General features: G+C 40.1%; 1 protein-coding gene across 1 annotated transcript in view; it reads right to left on the reverse strand.

Annotated features, from left to right (window-relative positions):
• Positions 1–13,729: 13,729 nt before the first annotated feature.
• Positions 13,730–20,598, reverse strand: part of bcl11aa (BCL11 transcription factor A a) — a 33,976-nt gene continuing 27,107 nt past the window's right edge. The window contains exon 3 of the mRNA XM_049735836.2: positions 13,730–19,428. Within this exon, the coding sequence (XP_049591793.1) occupies positions 17,204–19,428 (2,225 nt within the window). The 3' untranslated portion in view covers positions 13,730–17,203. The remainder of the gene's footprint in view (positions 19,429–20,598) is intronic.

Below are 20,598 nucleotides of genomic sequence, written 5' to 3' on the forward strand. Positions count from 1 at the left end.
GTTTCCCAAAAGTGACATGGCTGTCCATGCAAGAACTGCAATATTTTCAGCTTCCAGGAACTGTGTAGACAGCAACATGGGCCAGTGTGTCATCATGGCTGCAACATGACATGACATGACGCTCATGCATTAATGACACGACAATAGCGTTATGGATCTCGCCACCGTATCACCAAAATGCCATCAATAAAATGCACCCGGGTTTGTTGGCCCGTATAATAAACCCACTGCCACCATGTGTGGCTCAATCTACAATACTGACATCTGAAAACCGCTCACCTACAATCTAGTAAATGGTGTACGGTGATTTGGCGGGGCTGAAAGTGGCAATGCAGGTGGGTGGTCCGTCTGGTAACTCGACCATCAGCTCAGCTTTTCGTCCCAATGTTTCTGGTACTAAAATTAAATGATTAAATTCTCGTTCCTTTTATTGGGTAAAAATGTTTCCTGATCACGTCAGTTCACAAACAAGAGTCAGGAAACAAAATTAGGATGTCATGAATGGAGGTTCTCATCACATCTTCATCTAACTAATTCCTCTTGCTTTGATCAATTGCTAACCGGAGCAGGATTTGTGTGCATGCTTCAGTCCCAGCAGCTAATTGATCTGAGAGTCTAACACCATTGAATTTACAAGACAAGACAAAGCCAGAAGCAGTTGTCCATGTTTGGACAACACAAGAGTACATTTTGGCTACATATCAAATCTACGTATCACTTTACCAAGACAAAAATTGCATATATATATGGGTGTGTTTATATATATATATATATATATATATATATATATATATGTATGTATATATATATATATATATATATATATATATATATATATATATATACATACATATATATATATATATATATATATATATATATATATATATATATATATATATATATCTTATCTAGTATATATTATACTATATACACATGCATGCCAAACATGCATGTAGATAGATATCATATATATTACAAACACACTCTTGTAATCGGAATCAAGGCATGCATGTATACATTTTTGCGTGCCGATACCCCAAACGACCAACTAAACACAGATGCTTGCCATCATTCTCGTCTTCTGTTTCATCAAAACTTTGATTTGGCTTTTTTGCCTCGAGCTGACAGCCATGTGAGGGGATTTTTTTTTTTTTTTGCTTCAGTTTTTTTGGCAAAGGATCAGACAAGCTGCACCATGGTATATTAAAATGTCAGCTTAGAATGGAAATAAACAAGTATTGGGAGAAACAGGTTTGGCAATCCCGTTACTATCAACCTAACCCCCGGACTGCTCGGTATGGCCCTGGGGCAGAGTGAAGATTGACAGATGGGCTGGCTAGATCTTGCAGCTGCAGGGGGTTTCCCTGTTTGAACGGCAGGACCATTAGGTTTGTTAGAGGATCTAATAATAAACAGATAAGGCGATGACTTCATTCTGGTGTGCATACAATATGAACTAACGTATAAATTGTCTTTGGAGTACACTTGCCAACAACATCGAGAAGTCTGCCACGAGTGAAGTGTATGAAACTTAAACATATTGAGCCCCATGTTAAGTTTCTACAGTCTTAAAATTTCCATAGTTCAGTTTTATGTGTATGTCACATGCCTACATCATGTTCCTTTGCTTTCACTATACTGTGGTGTGACCGAACGGTTAGAAGTTTGAAGTTTTAGAAGTTTGATACAATGTGCACATGCATGTCTAGACAGCAAAGTGTGCACGTTTTGTTTGTATGTTTGTTTGCATGTGCCCAAACGTGCGTATGTGCACTATGTTCATGTTGAACCTCTTTGTCTATTTTGGGTGGTTGACATTCAGGAAATACTCCCAGAATGTCACAAGAAACAAATAAGCCACCCCCCGCCAACAACTGAGACAAAAGGGAAAACTTTTTCTCTCATGAATATGCAACTATATCACAAAGGACTCGTACTTGTTTGAAGAATTGCTGGTTTTGTTTCTTGCAATTAATAGCACAAACAACTCTGCACCCATCCGTCTCCGTGTCTGTCTCTCTTGTCCTATGAATAGGGTCGCCAGGGTGGATACAGTTTTCACGTCTTTCAGAATGGATGGAGATTTACAATGGAAATACAAAATGCATTCGACAATATTATTCTTGTCAGTGTGCGAAAGGACACGAAACAATCAGTCAGCGAGCCGAACTATTGTAGCTTCTATGTGGTAAAAGGGTTTTGGTCAATTTCAAAATTAGTTTTCCAGTAATGTGATTTTGAGATTGAATATTGTATTTCTTTATATTTACAGACTCAAGATTGATTGATTGATTGATTGATTGATTGATTGATTGATTGATTGATTGATTGATTGATTGATTGATTGATTGATTGATTGATTGATTGATTGAAAAAAAATCAAAACCACTGGTTTTGTTTGATCAATGTACCCACTAATTGAATTTTTTTACTGTCATTATTTTAATTCAAATTCAACCTCGGTCAGCAGGCTGATCTTGATCAAATGATAATAAAAAAAAAATGCATGAAGCCCAACTGAGCCTGGTTTAGACACGTCAGCCCTCAGTCCTCATATTGTGATAAGCAGCAAAGAAGGATGAGGACGTGCCCTGTCAGATTCCATGGAAAGTTGAATGGTGAGAGACCAGGGCATCTGTCCGCCGTGCACAGGCTATTCCTCAAATATTAATAATGATAATGAGCAAAGGGCTGACCAGGGCCTGGGGCCCTCAACTTGCATTTCCTTATTAGAATAACCCTGGCTACACACACACACACACACATCCACACACACATTCAACCAAGTGAATATTAGCATGAATATGTGCACAAGGCAGAAGGACTGACAATAAGCGCATGTACATGCACATGCAAATACATGCAAGTCAACAAAGACATATTATTCAAGAATGGATAATTAGACAATAAGCAACACACAAATAAATGGAACAGACATGCAAATGGACAACCCCTCTGGCCAAAGAGCCCATACTCAGAACTCATCACCCCTTCTGACCCTTGTCACACACAATCAACCTCCTACTCCAACACACACGATAAGCATGCGTAGCCCCCTTCGCCCCTTGTCTGGATCTCTCCCACGCATTTACACTAAGACACAGTGGGTGCCCTGCCTCAACCCTAGACCCAATTGGTCATTAGTATGGCGGTCTGTCTGTGTTTGTTTGGCTTCTAATGGACCATTTAAATGCAGAATATTCACAGCACACATGGCCATCCTCTGGGACAGCACGCACAGAGGCCTGAATGTGGTCCATTATCCAGGAGAAAGTTATTCTTATTATCATGTCGCAACCACAAACTGACTGGCAATGGATTTGGGAGCTTAATGCACAGCAGGTTGGACCAACACAGCACACTGCACCTGCAAAACTACTCATTTAGTTTTCTATTAGACCCCATTCTAATTCATGGTGATAATATAATCACAAACACGTGATTGCAATAATTGTGAACATGACATCAAATTTCCCCACTGGTAAAGTATTGTATCCATATAAGAAATGGTTCGGTGTGGTCAATTGCCTGGATTTAATTAACATTGTGCTGAGTGGTTAAATTGTTGAAGCCAAAATGCATTACCACACATGTTTTAGAGTGCCAATAGCAATGAGCCTCATTTCTGCTGTAAGGTGTTCACATTTCAATACCAAAACATGATTTATTTATTTTTTTCCAGATGTCAATCAAAAGAAAGATGATATGTGACGCAAATTTGCAGTGTCAGTTGTCTGGCTCAGACAAACTCAAATGAATTAGAAATGTTGTGGGTGATAGAGGTTTTGAAGAATTGCTGGTTTTTGTTGTGTTCCTGCCTTATTAGGGGAGAATGTGCAGGAAGGAACAGCCACATCGGCAACAAAGCCTGTTGTCAGTCCATTTTTTTCTGTCTTTAGCAAAATTAAAGAAATTGGCTTCACTAAAAGCAATAAAAGGCAACAAAAGCATGAATTGTATGAATATTTGTGTGAAGGAGTTCGGTGAAGTGTGCTTGTCGCGTGTGTGTGGCATGTGAATGTGTAATGGTGTGAGTGTAGTTTTGTGCGCTCAGTACTCCCCGAGGAGCGGTGGTGGTGTTGAAGGAGGAGGTTCTGGAGGGAGGCTGCTGGCCCAGCGGGAGGCTCCAGATGTGGGGCTACTGAGCTGACAGGCCTGGGCCCCTTTGGGCGTATGTGTGCCAACCACAGCCTCTCTCGCTTTTCAGCAGTTTCCTTTGTGGTTTGGTTCCAGTGAAGGGACAGGCAGAAAAGAAAGTTAGAGAGAGAAAGACGGAGATGCACTTTATTCTATTAAGATAATCATCATAAACAATACACAGTACAGTAATATGAATGTAAGTGAACAAAAAGCACAAGATTGCACAAGATCTTCATGCAACTAAAAATTAAATGATTTTTTTTCTGTCATTTGTTAATTAATTATTGAATGATAAAATTGCACTTTGTGGTATTATTTATTTATTTTATTCATTTTATTTATTTTGATAATACCAATTAAAAGCCAATGGTAAAACACAGCCCTGCTGTTGCGTGTGCTGCTCTAATAGCGTCGAGAAATTACCTCAAATAATCAAGCCAAGTATGAGCAGAATCAAATATTCTTTAAGACCGCTGGGATAGGCTGTTGGTGCATTTGGTGCATAAGCATTATACATAGTTCTCTTATCATAAATAAACAATGACTGTATATATTTTTCATATGGACAACACAGTGAATTACAACCCTGAAAATCATCCATGAGTCCAAAACACCAAAGGGACGAAACGGGTGAAATATTCACAACATACGGACAAAGTCAAAAAAAACAAAAATGACATAAATAAGAGATTTGTGTTTAATTGAGCCTCCAGTGCAATTAATGTGAACAATAACCTCTAACTCATTATTTCATGGAGCAAAGCATGCAAAGAAACTCCCTATTGTACGTATGTACCGTACGTCAAGTTTGCAGCGGGGTTATCAGTAAATATTATCTGCTCTATCTGTATGTGTGATTATTCTGGTAACACACATAACTACCTAAGATGGGCAAAATCATCTGCTATCACACACACACAAGGCCATAGAATGCCTGGTTGCCCCTAGTGAGATGAGAGAAGGTGGTGTGGGGACGAGGGGCATCTCCTCGGGCCATATGGCAAAGACACAGACATTTACATAATGTCATATTTTATTTAATTAACCATTCTAAATGCAATCAAAACCTGACGTGGGCTTTGAGCAGCCTGGCTGATTGGCAACATGATAGCGCTCTGACCCCAAACGCAATCTTGCTGCATCACAATGATACACAATTGTGACCTCCTAAATTTAATTCCCATATGTGTTGTGTGTGCAGTCCATGCAGTAGATCGAATGAGAGACAAGATGGTCCAAAAATATATCTATTGTCCTTCAACAATCAATATATTTTTTAATACTTCTGTACTAGAACTGTAATCCCCCAAAGAGGCTAATAAGACATTTCAAGTATTTTTTTTTTGACTGTATATAACATGGTTTGAATAGTTTCCAAGTGCATCTGTAAATGTGTTTCTGAGAATCAGGAACTTCAATAATAGAGTAGCCTTGTCGGTGATCAGTTTCTAGCCAAGTTTCCGTAACGTACAACACATATAAACAGAAAGTGAGAGAAGCGTTGGTCGGTCAACGAACCAGGTCCCCTTGAACAGGAAGGAAGGAAACATTGTCTGCAAACACATACCTCAAAACACATACACACACTCAGAGCACATGGAGGAAGCATTGAAAGGTAATACACACAAAATAAAAGAGGTTGTTCATTAGTACATACACACACACGAGTCATACCTCCACAGACACACTTCCACACGACTGTGCTCCCAGCAGCAAGTCAAATAAACAGTTTAAGCAGTCTGGTCAGGTCCGGCTTGTTTTCACAGAACCAAAGTGGTTTGAAAAAGGTTGAAAGGTACTCATAATGTATATATATTTTTTTTTAACAAATAAATCATTCTTTGTAGTTCTTACGTTGATTGAAATAGCCACAGAGGCTAAGATGGTTCATTATATTATTTAAGTCTTAAGTTGTTAGGTTGTCAACATTATAAACCTTTGCTCAGATTTTGCTTTAGCTGTTGAGATTAAAGTTTACATCAGATAAAATGCACTTATGCAACATTTAATGATAAAAATCACGAAGCCAAATGAATGAACACAAATATGATCATCAAGACAATGATAGTGATTGGGAAGAAAGATAATAGGCCAAGCAGTTGCAGATCCAGACTTTCTGTATTAAAAAAGTAAGGATTCATTTTGATGAACATTATTTTACAGAAGGTAAGAAAAACCTTAGAGCTTTATTGATTGTATTTGGAATTTTGAGTGTTTTGACTTTGGATGAATTCATATTCTTCTCAAGTCTAGAGATTAAAAACAATCCACTTATCCTTTTCCTGACAATCGATACACAATTACATTGTCCAAGCAGCAGGGAATATGTGAGTGGGAGTGAGTAGACTAGTAATAACTGCTGTGTGTAGGACTTAAAATCCACCAAAGTTTATCATCGAATAAGTCATCAAAGTTGCTACTCTAAACTGTCCTGGAATGAAATCTTCACATTCTCCCTTCAGGTGTAACTTCAGCACACTTGAAAGGTTTTGTAAGTGTAACATACAATGCTTGGACATGGTTTGTTCAAAAGAAAAAAAATGTATAAAATGTATTTCCAAACAGTAATGATGGTAAAATGAAGCTTCAAACTTTCTCCATGAAGCAATTGTTCAATATTCAACATTGGGGTGAAAGCTTGCCATTTCTTTAACTATTTTATTTAAACCAGCAGTGCCATCAAGAAGAGTAAAAAATACAAATGGTTCGTGAAGCAAATATGAAGCTTTATTTCCAAGTAGTTTGCTCTAGTCATTGTGTTCAGAAAAGTGGACGCCGGTATTTAGGGCGAGAAGATTGTCTGGTTAGGAATTGATTTAGTCTGGGACTGAGACAGGGGTGGAAGGTCAAAGCCTTAAGCATATATCTTTCAAGAGAGTGGTCCACCTGGTGTACAAAATTGATATAACTGTCTAGGGATTAGCAGATAAATAAAAGAAACATATTGTAACTGAACTGTGAAATTAAAGAAAATGGACTTGCAACACTTTTTTCGTATGTGTGTGTGTGTGTGTGCGTGGGGGTGGTCCATGTGTTGGTCCCACGATGAGGCACGTCTCATTAGGCCGAGGAGGAGGTGTAGGGTCACTCCAAAGGGAGACGGGAGATCGATCAGGAAGTATAACCCCCCACGACCTCCGCCACCATTTTTCACCTGCCGTACATTCCTTATAAAGCCTGCAAAACTAAAAGTGGCAAACCTGCAACTTCTCACGAGCAATTCTCAAGTAAACCAGTGAAATAGTTTATCACTTGAAATGTCTTTAGTTTTTGCCGCACCTCTGTCAAATGATAGGAACAAGATTAATAAATAAACACGTGTTTGAGATGCAAGCATACACTGAAGGACAAACAGGGTGCAAAATGACCTCAACATTCACTCAAATGCATTCACATGCCTCAATCTAAATTAGGGGTGCAAATTGAGTGAAGGGGGAGACGCAGAAGGGGGTGAGGAGTGAATGAAATGGAAGAACCAAAGTGATCAATACTCCTAGAGACTTGCCTCCCTTCACTCTCCTCTCAATTGTCACGCTACCGCCATGCAATTAAAGCCTCCCGCTCTGTCCACCTCACTCTGCCCTCTTTTCTTTCGTCTTCTTTTTTTACCCTGCATTTTCTTCAGTCCAGATTTAGAAAACTATGTATCTCCCCTATTGTCCTTTGTATTTCTTGCTCTGTTGTCCAATTTGCTGTTGCGAAATGAAATTAAAGGTTAATGGTACTTGTGTTATTGTAGTATATATATATATATATATATATATATATATATATATATATATATATATATATATATATATATATAATATATTTTCACAACGTATCTGTTCAAACTAGAGTCTGCACTGTTTTGGCTAAAACGGATCTTAATGGTTACCTGAAATCTGAATGACCTAGTGCAAGTAATCCCACCCATAATTAATTTTCTATTGTGTTTAGTTTTACGCCATGGGTTATTTTGTCATTCACATTCCACTTTCATGCAGCTTGAGTGGGATCATTACCCACTAAATGCACTCTCAAAATCGACTTGAGATCGTCATTACCACAATCCTAGTAAAATATGTCATTTTGGAATACAAGTATATCTAATAGTGCCAACGGTACTTAAATTAATATAATTACCGACAATGGGTTCAATACCAAAAGAAGGTTGGTACGCTGCATTTTCTGTTATTGTAACTTATCACACTCTTCCAATCTTTGTAAACTATACAATGCAGTTTCAGGGTGTGTACTGTAAAACGGCATTGTTTTACCTTAAATTACTGACACATACTTATGCATACTCACAATAAAGATCACCCTCCTCAGTCTGGGGATTATGTGAATAGTTATGAATAATACATGAGTGTCTCCCCTCCCCCAACCTCCCATTGCTCTTATTGGTCTTGGCAGACCGCCACTCATTCAGCGGTTTGGGCAGACTTGTCTGTCTATCTAACTATTGGACCTTAACATACAATGTGTCTCTAACAATCAGACCTAATTCTCCCTCCAAAAGATCAGTGGAGACACGTGACAACAGCAATCATATTAGAAAAGCCCTTTTTTATGAAAACCAGCCAAGTTCTGGGATGAGGGCGAAATTTGGGGTAATATTCCGTCAATCAAATCGAATTTGAATGTTTGTTATAGGTACTTAACCCTGAGATTTGTGAATGACTGGCTGGTAGGTTCCAGCTTTTTCCACTCAAAAATGATCCATTTAAGAATCACTGCATTTGATGCAATTTAGGCAGATAATAATCATATGATGTCTTGCGGTACATTACATCACACTCAGAAGACTCAGGAAATGTATCTTGTTGAATTTAATGTGCAGGTACACATCAACACCTCCACCTGGACCATTGTCTGGGATCCAAAAACAGCACAAAAAAGTAATCCGGAAAAGTTTACTCGCGTCTCTGATCAAAAAATAAATAAAATGGAAAACATAAAAAATACACACACACATATCTTTCTGTATTTCCCAGAGAGATAGACACACACCTAAGGAGACATAATTATGCCACAAGGATCCATTTTCTGTTGACAGGACCATGTAAAATACATGGCGCTTGTCTTGGCTTAATATATTGCTGTGGAAGCGTAGGAGACCAGCCTAATGACCACACGGATTCATTATTTCAAATATTAATGCAATGTCATTCCTTTGTGTCTCCTGCATATTACAGAGAAGTGCACTACAGGCATCATACCATTTACGCTTATACTTTAACGGTTCGTTCTGAGGGTCAATAGTGACAAAGAGTTGGTCTCTGGAAGACCCGGGATCTGTAAGACAGACTGTTGGCAGTCCTTGGAATGTCTCAGTATCCCACTGGATGAAGTATGGAGGGAAGTCTCTGCTTAGGCTGCTGCCTCCATGACCCAAGCGTGGATAAGTGGAAGAAGATGGATGGAGTGCTTTTTATTTTAAGCATACCCTGTATTTGTCATGGCTCCGCTTCCTGGTGGTTCCGATCGCCCCACGGATGCCTGTATTCGAATGTTCTCGTGCAAACACAAGCTGAGGTCAGGCGACTGTGAGTGACCTTTTACACCATATCCCATGATTAGAGAAACTGACATTCACAGCCTGCAGGACACTGAGCCCCCTCTAAAAAGGTGCTCCTCAGATTGCATCTTGAATGACGCATAGTGATTCTGTAAATATGCATAATTTGAATGTGTGTAATTTACAAACACATTCTCTTGGTCAGTCCAGTTGAACAACTATACATTTATCATGCATCCACGTGAACGGTACTCTGGACAGCTCAACTTTCCTGCCCCTCCCGTTCTGTCAGCAGCATTTATGCCGATTGGCCGCACCTCCGGCTCATTTCCACACCTGTTCCCAGCTCGTTAGCCAACCTATATAAACCTCGCACACCTAGCCCTCTGTTTCAGTTCTTTCCGTTGTCCTACCTGTCGTCTTGCCACGTTGCTACCATTTTATTTCTGCTGTAATCACACGTCGAAACGGGTGGCTTATTCGAAGCACTATGTCAGCGCGTCTGCAATATTGGATGTGGTCATCGCATTGACCATAAAATTGGCAAACAATATTTGTAAAATTGAGTTAGAATGACACAAGTGGCAGTGCTGCACTAATAGAGTATCAACAAATACATGGAGCAGAGTAAGTTTCTAGGGTATTCTAAGGTTGGTTTGTAGGATATTCATAATAATGATTTATCCCATTCTTGTGCCCCCCTTATGTCTGAGGTCTGGGGGGATCTGACTACCGGTAACTGTTTCAGACCAGATAAACTAATCTGTCTTTGAATCTGTGTCAGTTCAGGTATTTTTATGTGGAGTTTGCATGTTCTCTCTGCTTCCTCCCACAGTCCCAAAACATGCAATGTATGCTGATTATGAAAGTGATGTCCTATTTGTTAGTCCTGTGATGAAACGGTGATCTTTACACCAAAAGGCTGATAAACGGAGTGTTAGGACATGTGCCTTGCACTTGAAAATATAAAAGTCTAATGCATAAAAAACATGACTTGAATCAGGGAAGGATTTTCCTGAAATTGGTGAGGAAGAGTAAAACTGAACTAGACAAAACATTCAAAACACACCCACAGTTTATCTCACATACACACTTGAGCTTCCCCTATACCCTGTGGTGAGCAATAAAGGTGTTCACTCATGTGAAACCCAACTCTCAACTGCATGTTGACCTTTGAACTATCACCAACAAATATGCACAAAAGCAAGCGGTGTGGGGGGATGAAATGAAAGGATGAAAGAGCAACGCTTGCATGTGTCTATTATAAAAAAAGCTTGAAGGCAGGAAGGTCACAGAAACACTTTGCTATCAGACATAACAAAAAACACAATGTCCCATAACCCACGTCAGTCTATCATTCCTTCCCACGTGCACGCACAAATGCTCATAAACACAGACACCTCGGTGCATCTGAACTTTCTGCCATTCCTTCTGCTATCTTCCCCTCATTCTTGTAACAAAATAGAGCCATATCCCTCCTCTGTCTAGCTGTAATTAACATCCCTGACCTCTGTACTTGTATCAGAGACTTTGGAACTTGGTAACACAAGTCAGGCAAGACACACACAAACCCACGTACACACACGAATAATCCATGTCTCTCCTGAACATCCTTTTATCCAGCTCAGGCCTGAGGGATTTTCCGTTCACCCAGCCTGGCCACTAGGTCTCTCCTTTTGGGGTCAGAGATCAGAGCGATAGCCTTCGTGACCCCGGAGGCTCTAAACAAGACGAAGCCTGAACAACCTCCTTCCTTTGTTGAGTTATGAGGTCACAGGGTGAACAGAGTCACAGCAGCTGATATAACACAGGATCAGTTTGTACAGTGGAGGAGGGTAACTTGTGTTTTTATTATTATTCAGATAAATTGTACAAAAAGCATTACTTGAGTAGACGGTGTACCAGTGAGGATTCAAAATGAGAGCCTATGCCCAAGAAGAAAAGAGAGGTGCATTTCACAGACAATACCAGAAGACAAACTTCAATTATGGACGACAGGTGATTCCCATTCATGAAAGGTTAAAAAGTCATTCATTGGTGAAAAAAAGAAGATTCACGTTCATCATTGCCTTTTTGCAAATCTGTCCCGGAAAATGCATTTGATTGGTTGAGTCCTGTCACGTGGAAAAGATTCCCAATTTGATTGGTCTGTTAATTGCCTCTACCTCAGATCCCTCAAATAGTGCATTGTTTAAATTATAAGCACATGATGTAAAAATAGATTTGAGTCCACATAAAAAAAAAAAAAAAAGTTATCTGTGGTATGGACAGCCTGTTGAAAGATCGCTCATACAGTAAAAATCTGACTTTGGACAAAAAATAAATTTGCTATGAAACAAAGACACATGTAAACATGATTGAAAAACTGATTCACTTCTTTTACTAATTTGACATTGGTAGGGCTTTTATATTTGCTTTCTCTGTGCTCAATATGAGAATTGAAAATTGTGAGTAATGTTCATGGAAAGTCCACTATAGAATTAATCATTTACTTTGCAGTGAGTTCCCACATACCGCAGTGGTCAGCCAACATGTATTCAATTATAGAACTACTCAATAGGTTGTCTCAGACAAAATGAATTGTTGTGGCATTCAACACTATGTACTGTACACATAAAATACTTTAGTACACAGAAGGAAAAAAGACAAAACACTCATGCATCTTTATATTCGATTGCATTGAAACTGTGTTGCGTCAAGGCCATACACAAAAGCAGTGTGGAAAATGAAGTTTCTACTGTAAATGCAGAAGTATAAAGCCTGCAGGCCAAAGACAAATGCGCAGGCAGTTACTGGAGACTGCAGGTCATGGTTGTATACATTTTATTACAGTGACAAATGCATTACGCTCCTCATATAAAACCACAAAAGGATCGCCTCGATGAAAAGCCTGAATGCTTTGGAGGTTTACAACAATAAGCGTGTCGCAAAATCAACTGGAAAAATGTACAGAGTGGGAGGGAGGAGGGAAAGCGCAAAAAAAATGTGCTGCTGATTTGTTTTATTCGTCCAGGTGGTGCACAGTGGCTAGTTTCATTGTTTAACACAGAGCAAAGCAGAAACTGTTGCCAATTGTAGGTCATGGGGTGGCAAATAAAGCTTTATTATATATATGGTCGTGTCCAACCTACCTGAACCTCAAGGGTCCCAGAGCACTGGGTTTCCTAAACTATGTGTATTGCGGCATATGCTGTGTGTGACATTTTCTGGGTTATGTATAAGAAGTGTTTCGCCACCATGTTATGCCACCTACGCATACTGTATTGGCAAACAAAAAGTCCAGCTGGTTGTTTGGGAGTCGTTTCACAAGCAACTTACTATTAAAGAACATTTTATAATATAATATAATATAATATAATATAATATAATATAATATAATATAATATAATATAATAATCAATTGGAATCTTTATTTTGTACATAGGCAAAAGAAGAATTTATTATTATTGGATCTGGATGAGGGTGGCAATTTTTTGTATTGGCCTCCATTTCTCAGTGGCTCCCAGCCTCTTCATCAATCTTGACGAACGGAGTTGAGCATGCATAAAGAAATTGAAGTGAGTCTTTAGTCTGTGAGATCTTATGGCATTGGCAGAGGTCTGTGATTGACTTTTTTTTCATCGTCAACGACATCTCATACGATTTGATCAAATCTTCAGTACAAGTTTTTCTCTTAAGTCGTCCAGTACCTATCTTTGCTCAAGAGGCTGAAGAGTGTGTAAGCTGAGCCGAAGGGTGCAGTGGCTGGAGGACATGGTGCTGATTGATCCTGACAGCTTTATGAGGCTTTGTGACTACTGAGCAAACTGAGGGACATAATTATATTTGCTTAAGGACATTCTGTGAGAGCGGGCTATTATATGTGTACTCATACTGTTAGTATGTCAAGTGAATATCGGGCACATGTGACTGTGAATAGCCGTTATCAGTAGCATACTGCATTGAACTTTAGAGTGACACACACACACACGTACGGAGGAAATCACGCACACACATTGAGAGAACAACAAAGAAACAATGTCTACCCTAACCCGTCATAACACGAGATATGTGTATGTTAGTAGAGGGAGAGAGAAACAGAGATAATGGACACGTGCCAATATACTTTCATTTTTTTTTTTATTAACTGTTTTTTTTTTTTGATAAAGGGACAAAATGGGTGTGTGAACAGGATTATGCAGACATCTGTCAGAAAACACAGACAGTGGTTTTCTTAATACAACTGAACAGGTACTACATATACAACAGAAATTAATAAAGAGCTTGATTTGTCAAATGACCATTGGCCACAAATACAAAATAAATGATATACTCTGACAAAAAATATAAAATAAAATTAAGTCAAAACAAGGATCCATCCCATGTCTCTGTTTTGAACAGAGCATATAGGTGATAATAAATAGCAACTCCCATTGTAAAAGATAAAAGTTCAAGTTCAAGTTACAACAAACAGCTCTCAGAACAGGAATAGAAAAGGCTGATAACAAAATATTCCGCATTGCCATTTACAAAAATTCTTAACTTAAGCAGGCTTCTCCACGTCTCCCAGGTCAATTTTAAATATGCTTGGCATATGAATGTGTACCCAATCTGAATAGAAAGCACCATTTTGTATTTGGCAATGAAAAAAAAACTGCAAAACATTGAATTATTTTTAAACATATTTATTTTGACACTTTGTACTGCATGTACTGCATATGATTTATTTTTCTCTCTACTTGTTGGAATGTTGTCAGGTACGGTAAGAGAGACAAAAGCGCACAACAAAACAGGCCAATGTCAGCTTGTATGAAATCATACAAGAGTGGCAGCAGGATGGAAGGAGGGTCGAAACCAAAAACCAAAGAAGATATGTACAACGACCTCTGTGGACTGGGGAAAAAGCAGTGGCCATCATATGGCCGACAATGCCTCCCAATGCCACACACTTTAGCTGATTTTTTTATTTTTTTTTTTGTGAAAGGTTTTTCATTTTATCTCTTTAAACATACAAATAATTTGCACTATATTATCCTGCCAAATTAAAAAAATATACCGTGGCAGCTTGGGATTTTTTCCACTACCAAAAAAGGTATGGTACCTTTTAGAGAGAACAAGCAACAGTTAAAAATACGAGCCTCAATATAAATACTATAGTGCCTACTCTAAGTGAACATTGAATTCAAATACAGTTCTAGAAATACAGAAAAATCAACCATAAATGTGTTTAAGCATAGGAATTGACATGTACGTGTATTTTCCTATATTTTAAGTTCTTTATATATTTATATATAATCTTAATCATTTCCCCAATGCAAATTGTATTTCAACCTGAAGAGCTGTGAAGAGCCAAGGCAAAATAAAATACAAAACCATCACAGATTAATTTTTTTTTGTTTGCTTTTTTTTTCCCTTTTCTATTTCATCATTTCATATATACTGTGATCGAAGTCTTGAACATTACCAAGACGCTGAGGAAAAGAGAAACGACAACAAACTTAACAGTTTGCCCTAAAAGACAGTGAAGTGTTATTTCCGGGAAGAAATAAAAGTTTATTTCCATACCTTATAATTAATGGGACATTTATACAAAAGTGTGAACATCACAAATTGAGTTTATCGTCCAGCTGACAAAATCAGAGATTATCCAAGACATCCATGGCAAGAATGAAACAATGCAGCTCTTCACCAAAGTCAACACTACAGTTGCCAGTGGGCCCAGAGTCCTTTTTGAAAAGATCTCTGAGTATTGTACATTAAATGTCCAAACCTTGTTGAAAGACTGTTTTTGCTTTTTTTTTTTTTTTTTTTTTTAAACCCAGCAGACACATTAACAAATGATTAACCTGGCAAGGAGGTGAAGAGTAACTATTATTTTTATGATTTGTTGACAGAGTGTTTTACTGCTTTTACCAGTCGGACCTTTTTCTCCTTTCACCGTAAACTTTTAAACTTGGAATTTGAAACAGTGCACTTCATGTCTTTTCTTACAATGAAATATTTCGACCACGACTCCAAATGTGTGGAACAATGCAAAAGAGATGATGGTACTTCCAGGTTGAATGACAAGTGCTTGACTGGTAAAAGATCTCTCCTCTTGGATTTCAAAGCAATGAAACATTTGCTCCGCATTTGCCTATGCATACTGATTAAAATGCTCACATTTCACTCTTTTTAAAGAGCCAGTGTGTACTGATGGATTTGGTTTTTGAAATTACTGAAGATCACTGTCACGGACCCTGTTTTGAAGAAATGAAGAAATAATCGCTTTCAATCTCCGTAACACGTACTGTGTGTATATTCAAGTTTGTTGTAGCTTTCTCTCTGACTAGCTTCAAGGTATTTCAATGCTTCTCGAGTTTCTTTAGGAGGTCACGCATATTTTAATGTGTCATTCCACACACCACAAATCAAAGCAGCGTTGCAGGTTTGTGCTAACTCGGACAAATATCACCGGTATCCCTCAAGTTCAGGATTGTACGTTACAGATTAGCATTTTTTTTTTTTTTTTTTTTTTTTGATTCTTAAAAGTAGTAGCTCCTTTTCAGAAACGGAACTAGAAATACTCAGATATCCACAACACTGGTCGTACCATGCTCCTTATGAAATCCACATATTGAAGCGAAGCCCATTGAACATGTACTAGGTAGCTGAATGGTCAGTAACTAGAAAGTGAAGCTTTGATTATGAGGTGTCACGGTCCACTGGGGCAGGCAGGTGCTTGATGCAAGAACCTTTTCTTGGTGGTTTCAACAGCCTAGTTTCCCCCCCCAAAACTTATTCCAGATAAGATTATGGCCAATGTAGTCTTAAAATATCAAAGGCACTCTTTCTTACTTACCAAATGATAGTACAATTTGATGTCTTTGCACACCCTTGCGTTATTGAAATTTGACCGTCATTACTATTTATTTACTCGTCGAACCTATTCCGTATTTTTTTTTTTTTTTTTTAACCCTGTGTGAACATGGCATCTTTTAGAAAGATCCGGGTAAGTGCATTTCCAGGGGTTCCAGACGTGGGTCATTTTCCATGTAACAACTCAAAACTGTACATGATATGTGTTACAGGGTGTATGCAGCATGGGTATACTGTATCTTTCTTGCCTTTTCTCTTTTTGAAGAATAAAAAGAAAAATAACATAACAAGAGAAAAACAGCAACACATTTACTAAACAAGTAACCAACCAGGGACAAGTTCTTTTCTTTTTTTTTTTTCATTTCTTTTTTTGTTTTGTTTTGTTTTTGATTAACAAAAACATACTATGCATGCTGACAAATTCTTCGAAATGAAAACGGTAAACTGAAAAAATAAAATAGTACACAACATGTAATTTATTGCACAAGAAAAAGGCTTGAAGTTTTGCCTCAATGCAAGAGTATTGCCCCGATACAGATCATGCATTCAATGGGTAATGAACACGGGGTGTGCTGGTGCAGAGCACATGGTCTTAACTTTTCACCAGCCTGGTGAAAGTGGAGTTTTTGGGGCTGGGGCAAAAACTGCAAGAGTCTTGGAATAAACGGGGAGTTAATGGCAGATAGCTGCAGGGGGGGAAAGGTCCCATTGTTCGGCCTTCTACTCTGACTTTATTTCGGTACTCAAAGGACGGTCACTGTGCCATTTTTTCATGTGTTTCTCCAAGGTGCTATAGACACTGAAGGGCATCTGACAGATTTCACACTTGTACACATCCTTGCCCACTTGACCGTGGGTCTTCATGTGACGAGTAAGTTTGGAGCTCTGGGCACAAGCGTAATTGCACAGCTCACACTTGTACGGCCTCTCCCCCGTATGGCTGCGCCGGTGCACGGTCAGATTACTACAGTTCTTGAATACCTTGCCACAGTACTCACAAGTGTCACTCCTTCGGCCATCCTTGGAGCTGGGCCGCCCGGGACCCCCGAGATGAGGTGTGCTTCCCCCGCTTCCCGTACCACTGCGACCTGACATCCCACCGTCAAGTTCACCCGGAGGAGTTGAAAATCGTAGACTGCCGTTCTCTGAGGAATGCTCGGATGAAGAGGCAAAGGGCGATTGTCTGGAGTCCCCGAAGTTCAGAAAAGGATCCTTGAGCTGTCGAGAAGCAGCGTAGCCAGCGAGCCACTGCGAGTAGACGTTTTCCGTGTTGGGGATTGTGGGAGTAGGCAAGTCAAATTCTTTTTCCAGCTTGATGCGTTTGGAAAAAGGACTAAGTGGACTCGGGCTAAGCAGTTTTTTTGAAAGGCAGGCAGAGGCAGATTCGTTTGGGGATGCTCCGCGTCCGTTGACGGTCAAGAGCGAGCCCTCCTCGCCGCGATTTGTTTCCGGCATGGAGTTAGAATCGCACATCTCCCGATTTTGTGGATGTCCTCTGTTAAGGTGGTGATGGAGGTGGTTCTCCTGGGCGATTGCGTTCCGTTTGTGTGCGTTGAGGGCTTCGCTGAAATGCTGCATGCTAGCGGCAAGGCCCATTCCCTGCATGACCTCAGGGAGCGAACGTGGAACGGACCCCTCATCAGTCATCCCTCCCAGTCGGGTTCCGATACCACCATTGTTTTCATGCTGACGTGTGGCTTCAAGGTTCAAGCCAAAGTGGTAGCTGTTGTTTCGTCGAACAGCCCTCTCTCCATTTTGCACTTCCTCCTCCTCTCCTTCTTCTTCCTCTTCCTCCTCTTCTTCTTCCTCCTCCTCCTCCTCTTCTTCCTCTTCCTCCTCTTCCTCTCCATTCTCGCGCAGCATTCTGTTGTTTTCACATTTCATCTTGGCCACCACGGACTTAAGGGCATTGCTGGCGCTGCCCATGTGCTCGCTGGTGCCAGGCTCTGGAGAGGAGGCAGTCGAAAGTCCATCTTCTGACTTGCCTGTGTTTGGCGAGGAGGATTTGTGCATGTGAGTTTTCATATGGCGCTTCAATTTACTTGCCTGTGTGCAAGCATGGTCACACAAATGGCATTTATACGGCTTTTCTCCTGTGTGGCTGCGCCGGTGCACTATTAGATTACTCTGAAACTTGAACGCTTTGCCGCAAAACTCGCAACACTTGGATTTCATTGGAGTGTTGGATGAGGGTGTTGCCCCTGCGGAGGGAAGTGGAGTGGTAGGAGTGGTCTGAGAGCCCACGGGGGACTGCATGGAACCTGGCAGAGGCGGTGGAGTTGCAAGATATGGAGTCTTGTTGCCACCGCCGCCTCCCGTGCCCATGCTTCCCACACTTGTCTGGAATGGCTGGAGTAAGCGTTGCATGGGGCCTGGCCGGCTGGGGGATAAGGGGGGAGTGGATCCTGAGGTGTTACCCGCCAGCTCCCGAAGCCGCCGTGAGAAGTCCATTGTTGGAGGGGGCTCCATGGGAAGAGGGGGATTGAGGCGCAGCACCCTGTCAAAGGCACTCGGATGGTGGGCTGCCAGCACCATCTCCTCCGGGCTCAGGTGGTGGGGGTCCAGGTGGTTCCTTGGAGGGGGGCTGAAGATAGGTGGTGTGGGAGGAAAACGCTGATGATGATGGAGCCCACCGCCAACCCCGATTGTACTTCCTGCTCCTACGCTGTCCCTTCCCCCTGAGCCTGAGCCTGGGATTCGGAGGAGATTGAAAGGGCTAGAATCGGGAGGCAGATGGAGGCCGTGAAGGGGAGGATGAGAGGGGCAATCTGCGCCCCCACCCATGGAGGAAGGCCCACCCATTCGTGGGGTGAGAGGACTGCCATGTTCACTTTCCAGGTAGATGCGGAAACCATGGGAGTTCTGGGCGTGCTGCAGCAGGAACCAGGCACTGCCATACGACTGCTTACAAGTAGTGCATGTGTAGGTTGTCGGTTCTTCTTTGCCTGCAGTGACATAGAAATAGAAAAATATCTTAGAGGAGATCTTAGGAGTAATATGTTCAACAAGAATAGATTTACAGAAACTGCTCCAGTTCTGTTCATTTTTTACCATCAAAGCTGCCACTGTATAGAGACTATTAATATTTTGTCCTGAATAACTAATACTTGGATGAACCAATCACTTTTAGGAACCTTAGGCCTAAATATTCCAGCTATCAAGAGCAGTTGGAACATGGTGTTGCAGACTTTGCAAATACAACACTACCTCTTATTGAGGTCATGCCCCACATGAGTTACATGTGAGAATATGGTGTGCATGTTTTTTTTAGAGTGTTGTTCTTCTCTCAGACTTTTCTGGAACAAAATGCTTCCCTTTAGACTAAATGTTAGTCCTTTAATGTCAGCAGCAGAATAAAGAAAGTGCTATCCTGGCGGACCATCTCTTTCCCTTCCCATACAGCCACCAAAACAGTCTTGCACACAAACAGTGATAAATTTAGACAACAATGTAATTACAGAAACATAACCAGGAGATAGAAATGTAGCAATATTCATGAAATGTTTCTCCTTTTCCGAGTCTGTCCTTTCTAACACACAGTCGTCTCCCACGTGACCAGAACAGGGGCTGCTAAATTATGGATCATTAAAATCGGCACAAATTACCGCTAATGTGGCCACCTGCATCAGATTTAACCTCTGAATATCATTTGCATTATCAAGACTAGGGATGGTTAATTTTATTCAATCATTCATTTTTCCTCTTGATGAACTGGTCAGTCCATTTATTAATTTAGACTGTTCTATTTCTGAGATGCAGAAACAGCGTGATGTGTCCTTATGACTCGTGTGGGTGGGATTTGATGCATTTTTCAGCAACGTATTGATGCATTTTTCACCAACTTAAATGTTGCAGCCCAAAAATAAAAATCCACAAACTATTCAACAGAATTGCTGCCTTTAAAATGCATTTGCCTCCGAAGCCATTTAACATATACCATCCATTAATAATAATAATAATTTGAAATAAAAGTAAATAAAACATCGTTGTTGTTTGGGGGGGGGACTAATTACAGGGCAATAGTTATTATGAATAATCTCAAGTAGATGCGTAACAGCAATGTAACACAAGAGATTAATTTCCAACATGTAAAAAAAATATGAAGGCAACAAAGA

This window comes from Syngnathus scovelli, chromosome 12, assembly GCF_024217435.2.
Source record: "Syngnathus scovelli strain Florida chromosome 12, RoL_Ssco_1.2, whole genome shotgun sequence".
Taxonomy (NCBI): domain Eukaryota; kingdom Metazoa; phylum Chordata; class Actinopteri; order Syngnathiformes; family Syngnathidae; genus Syngnathus; species Syngnathus scovelli.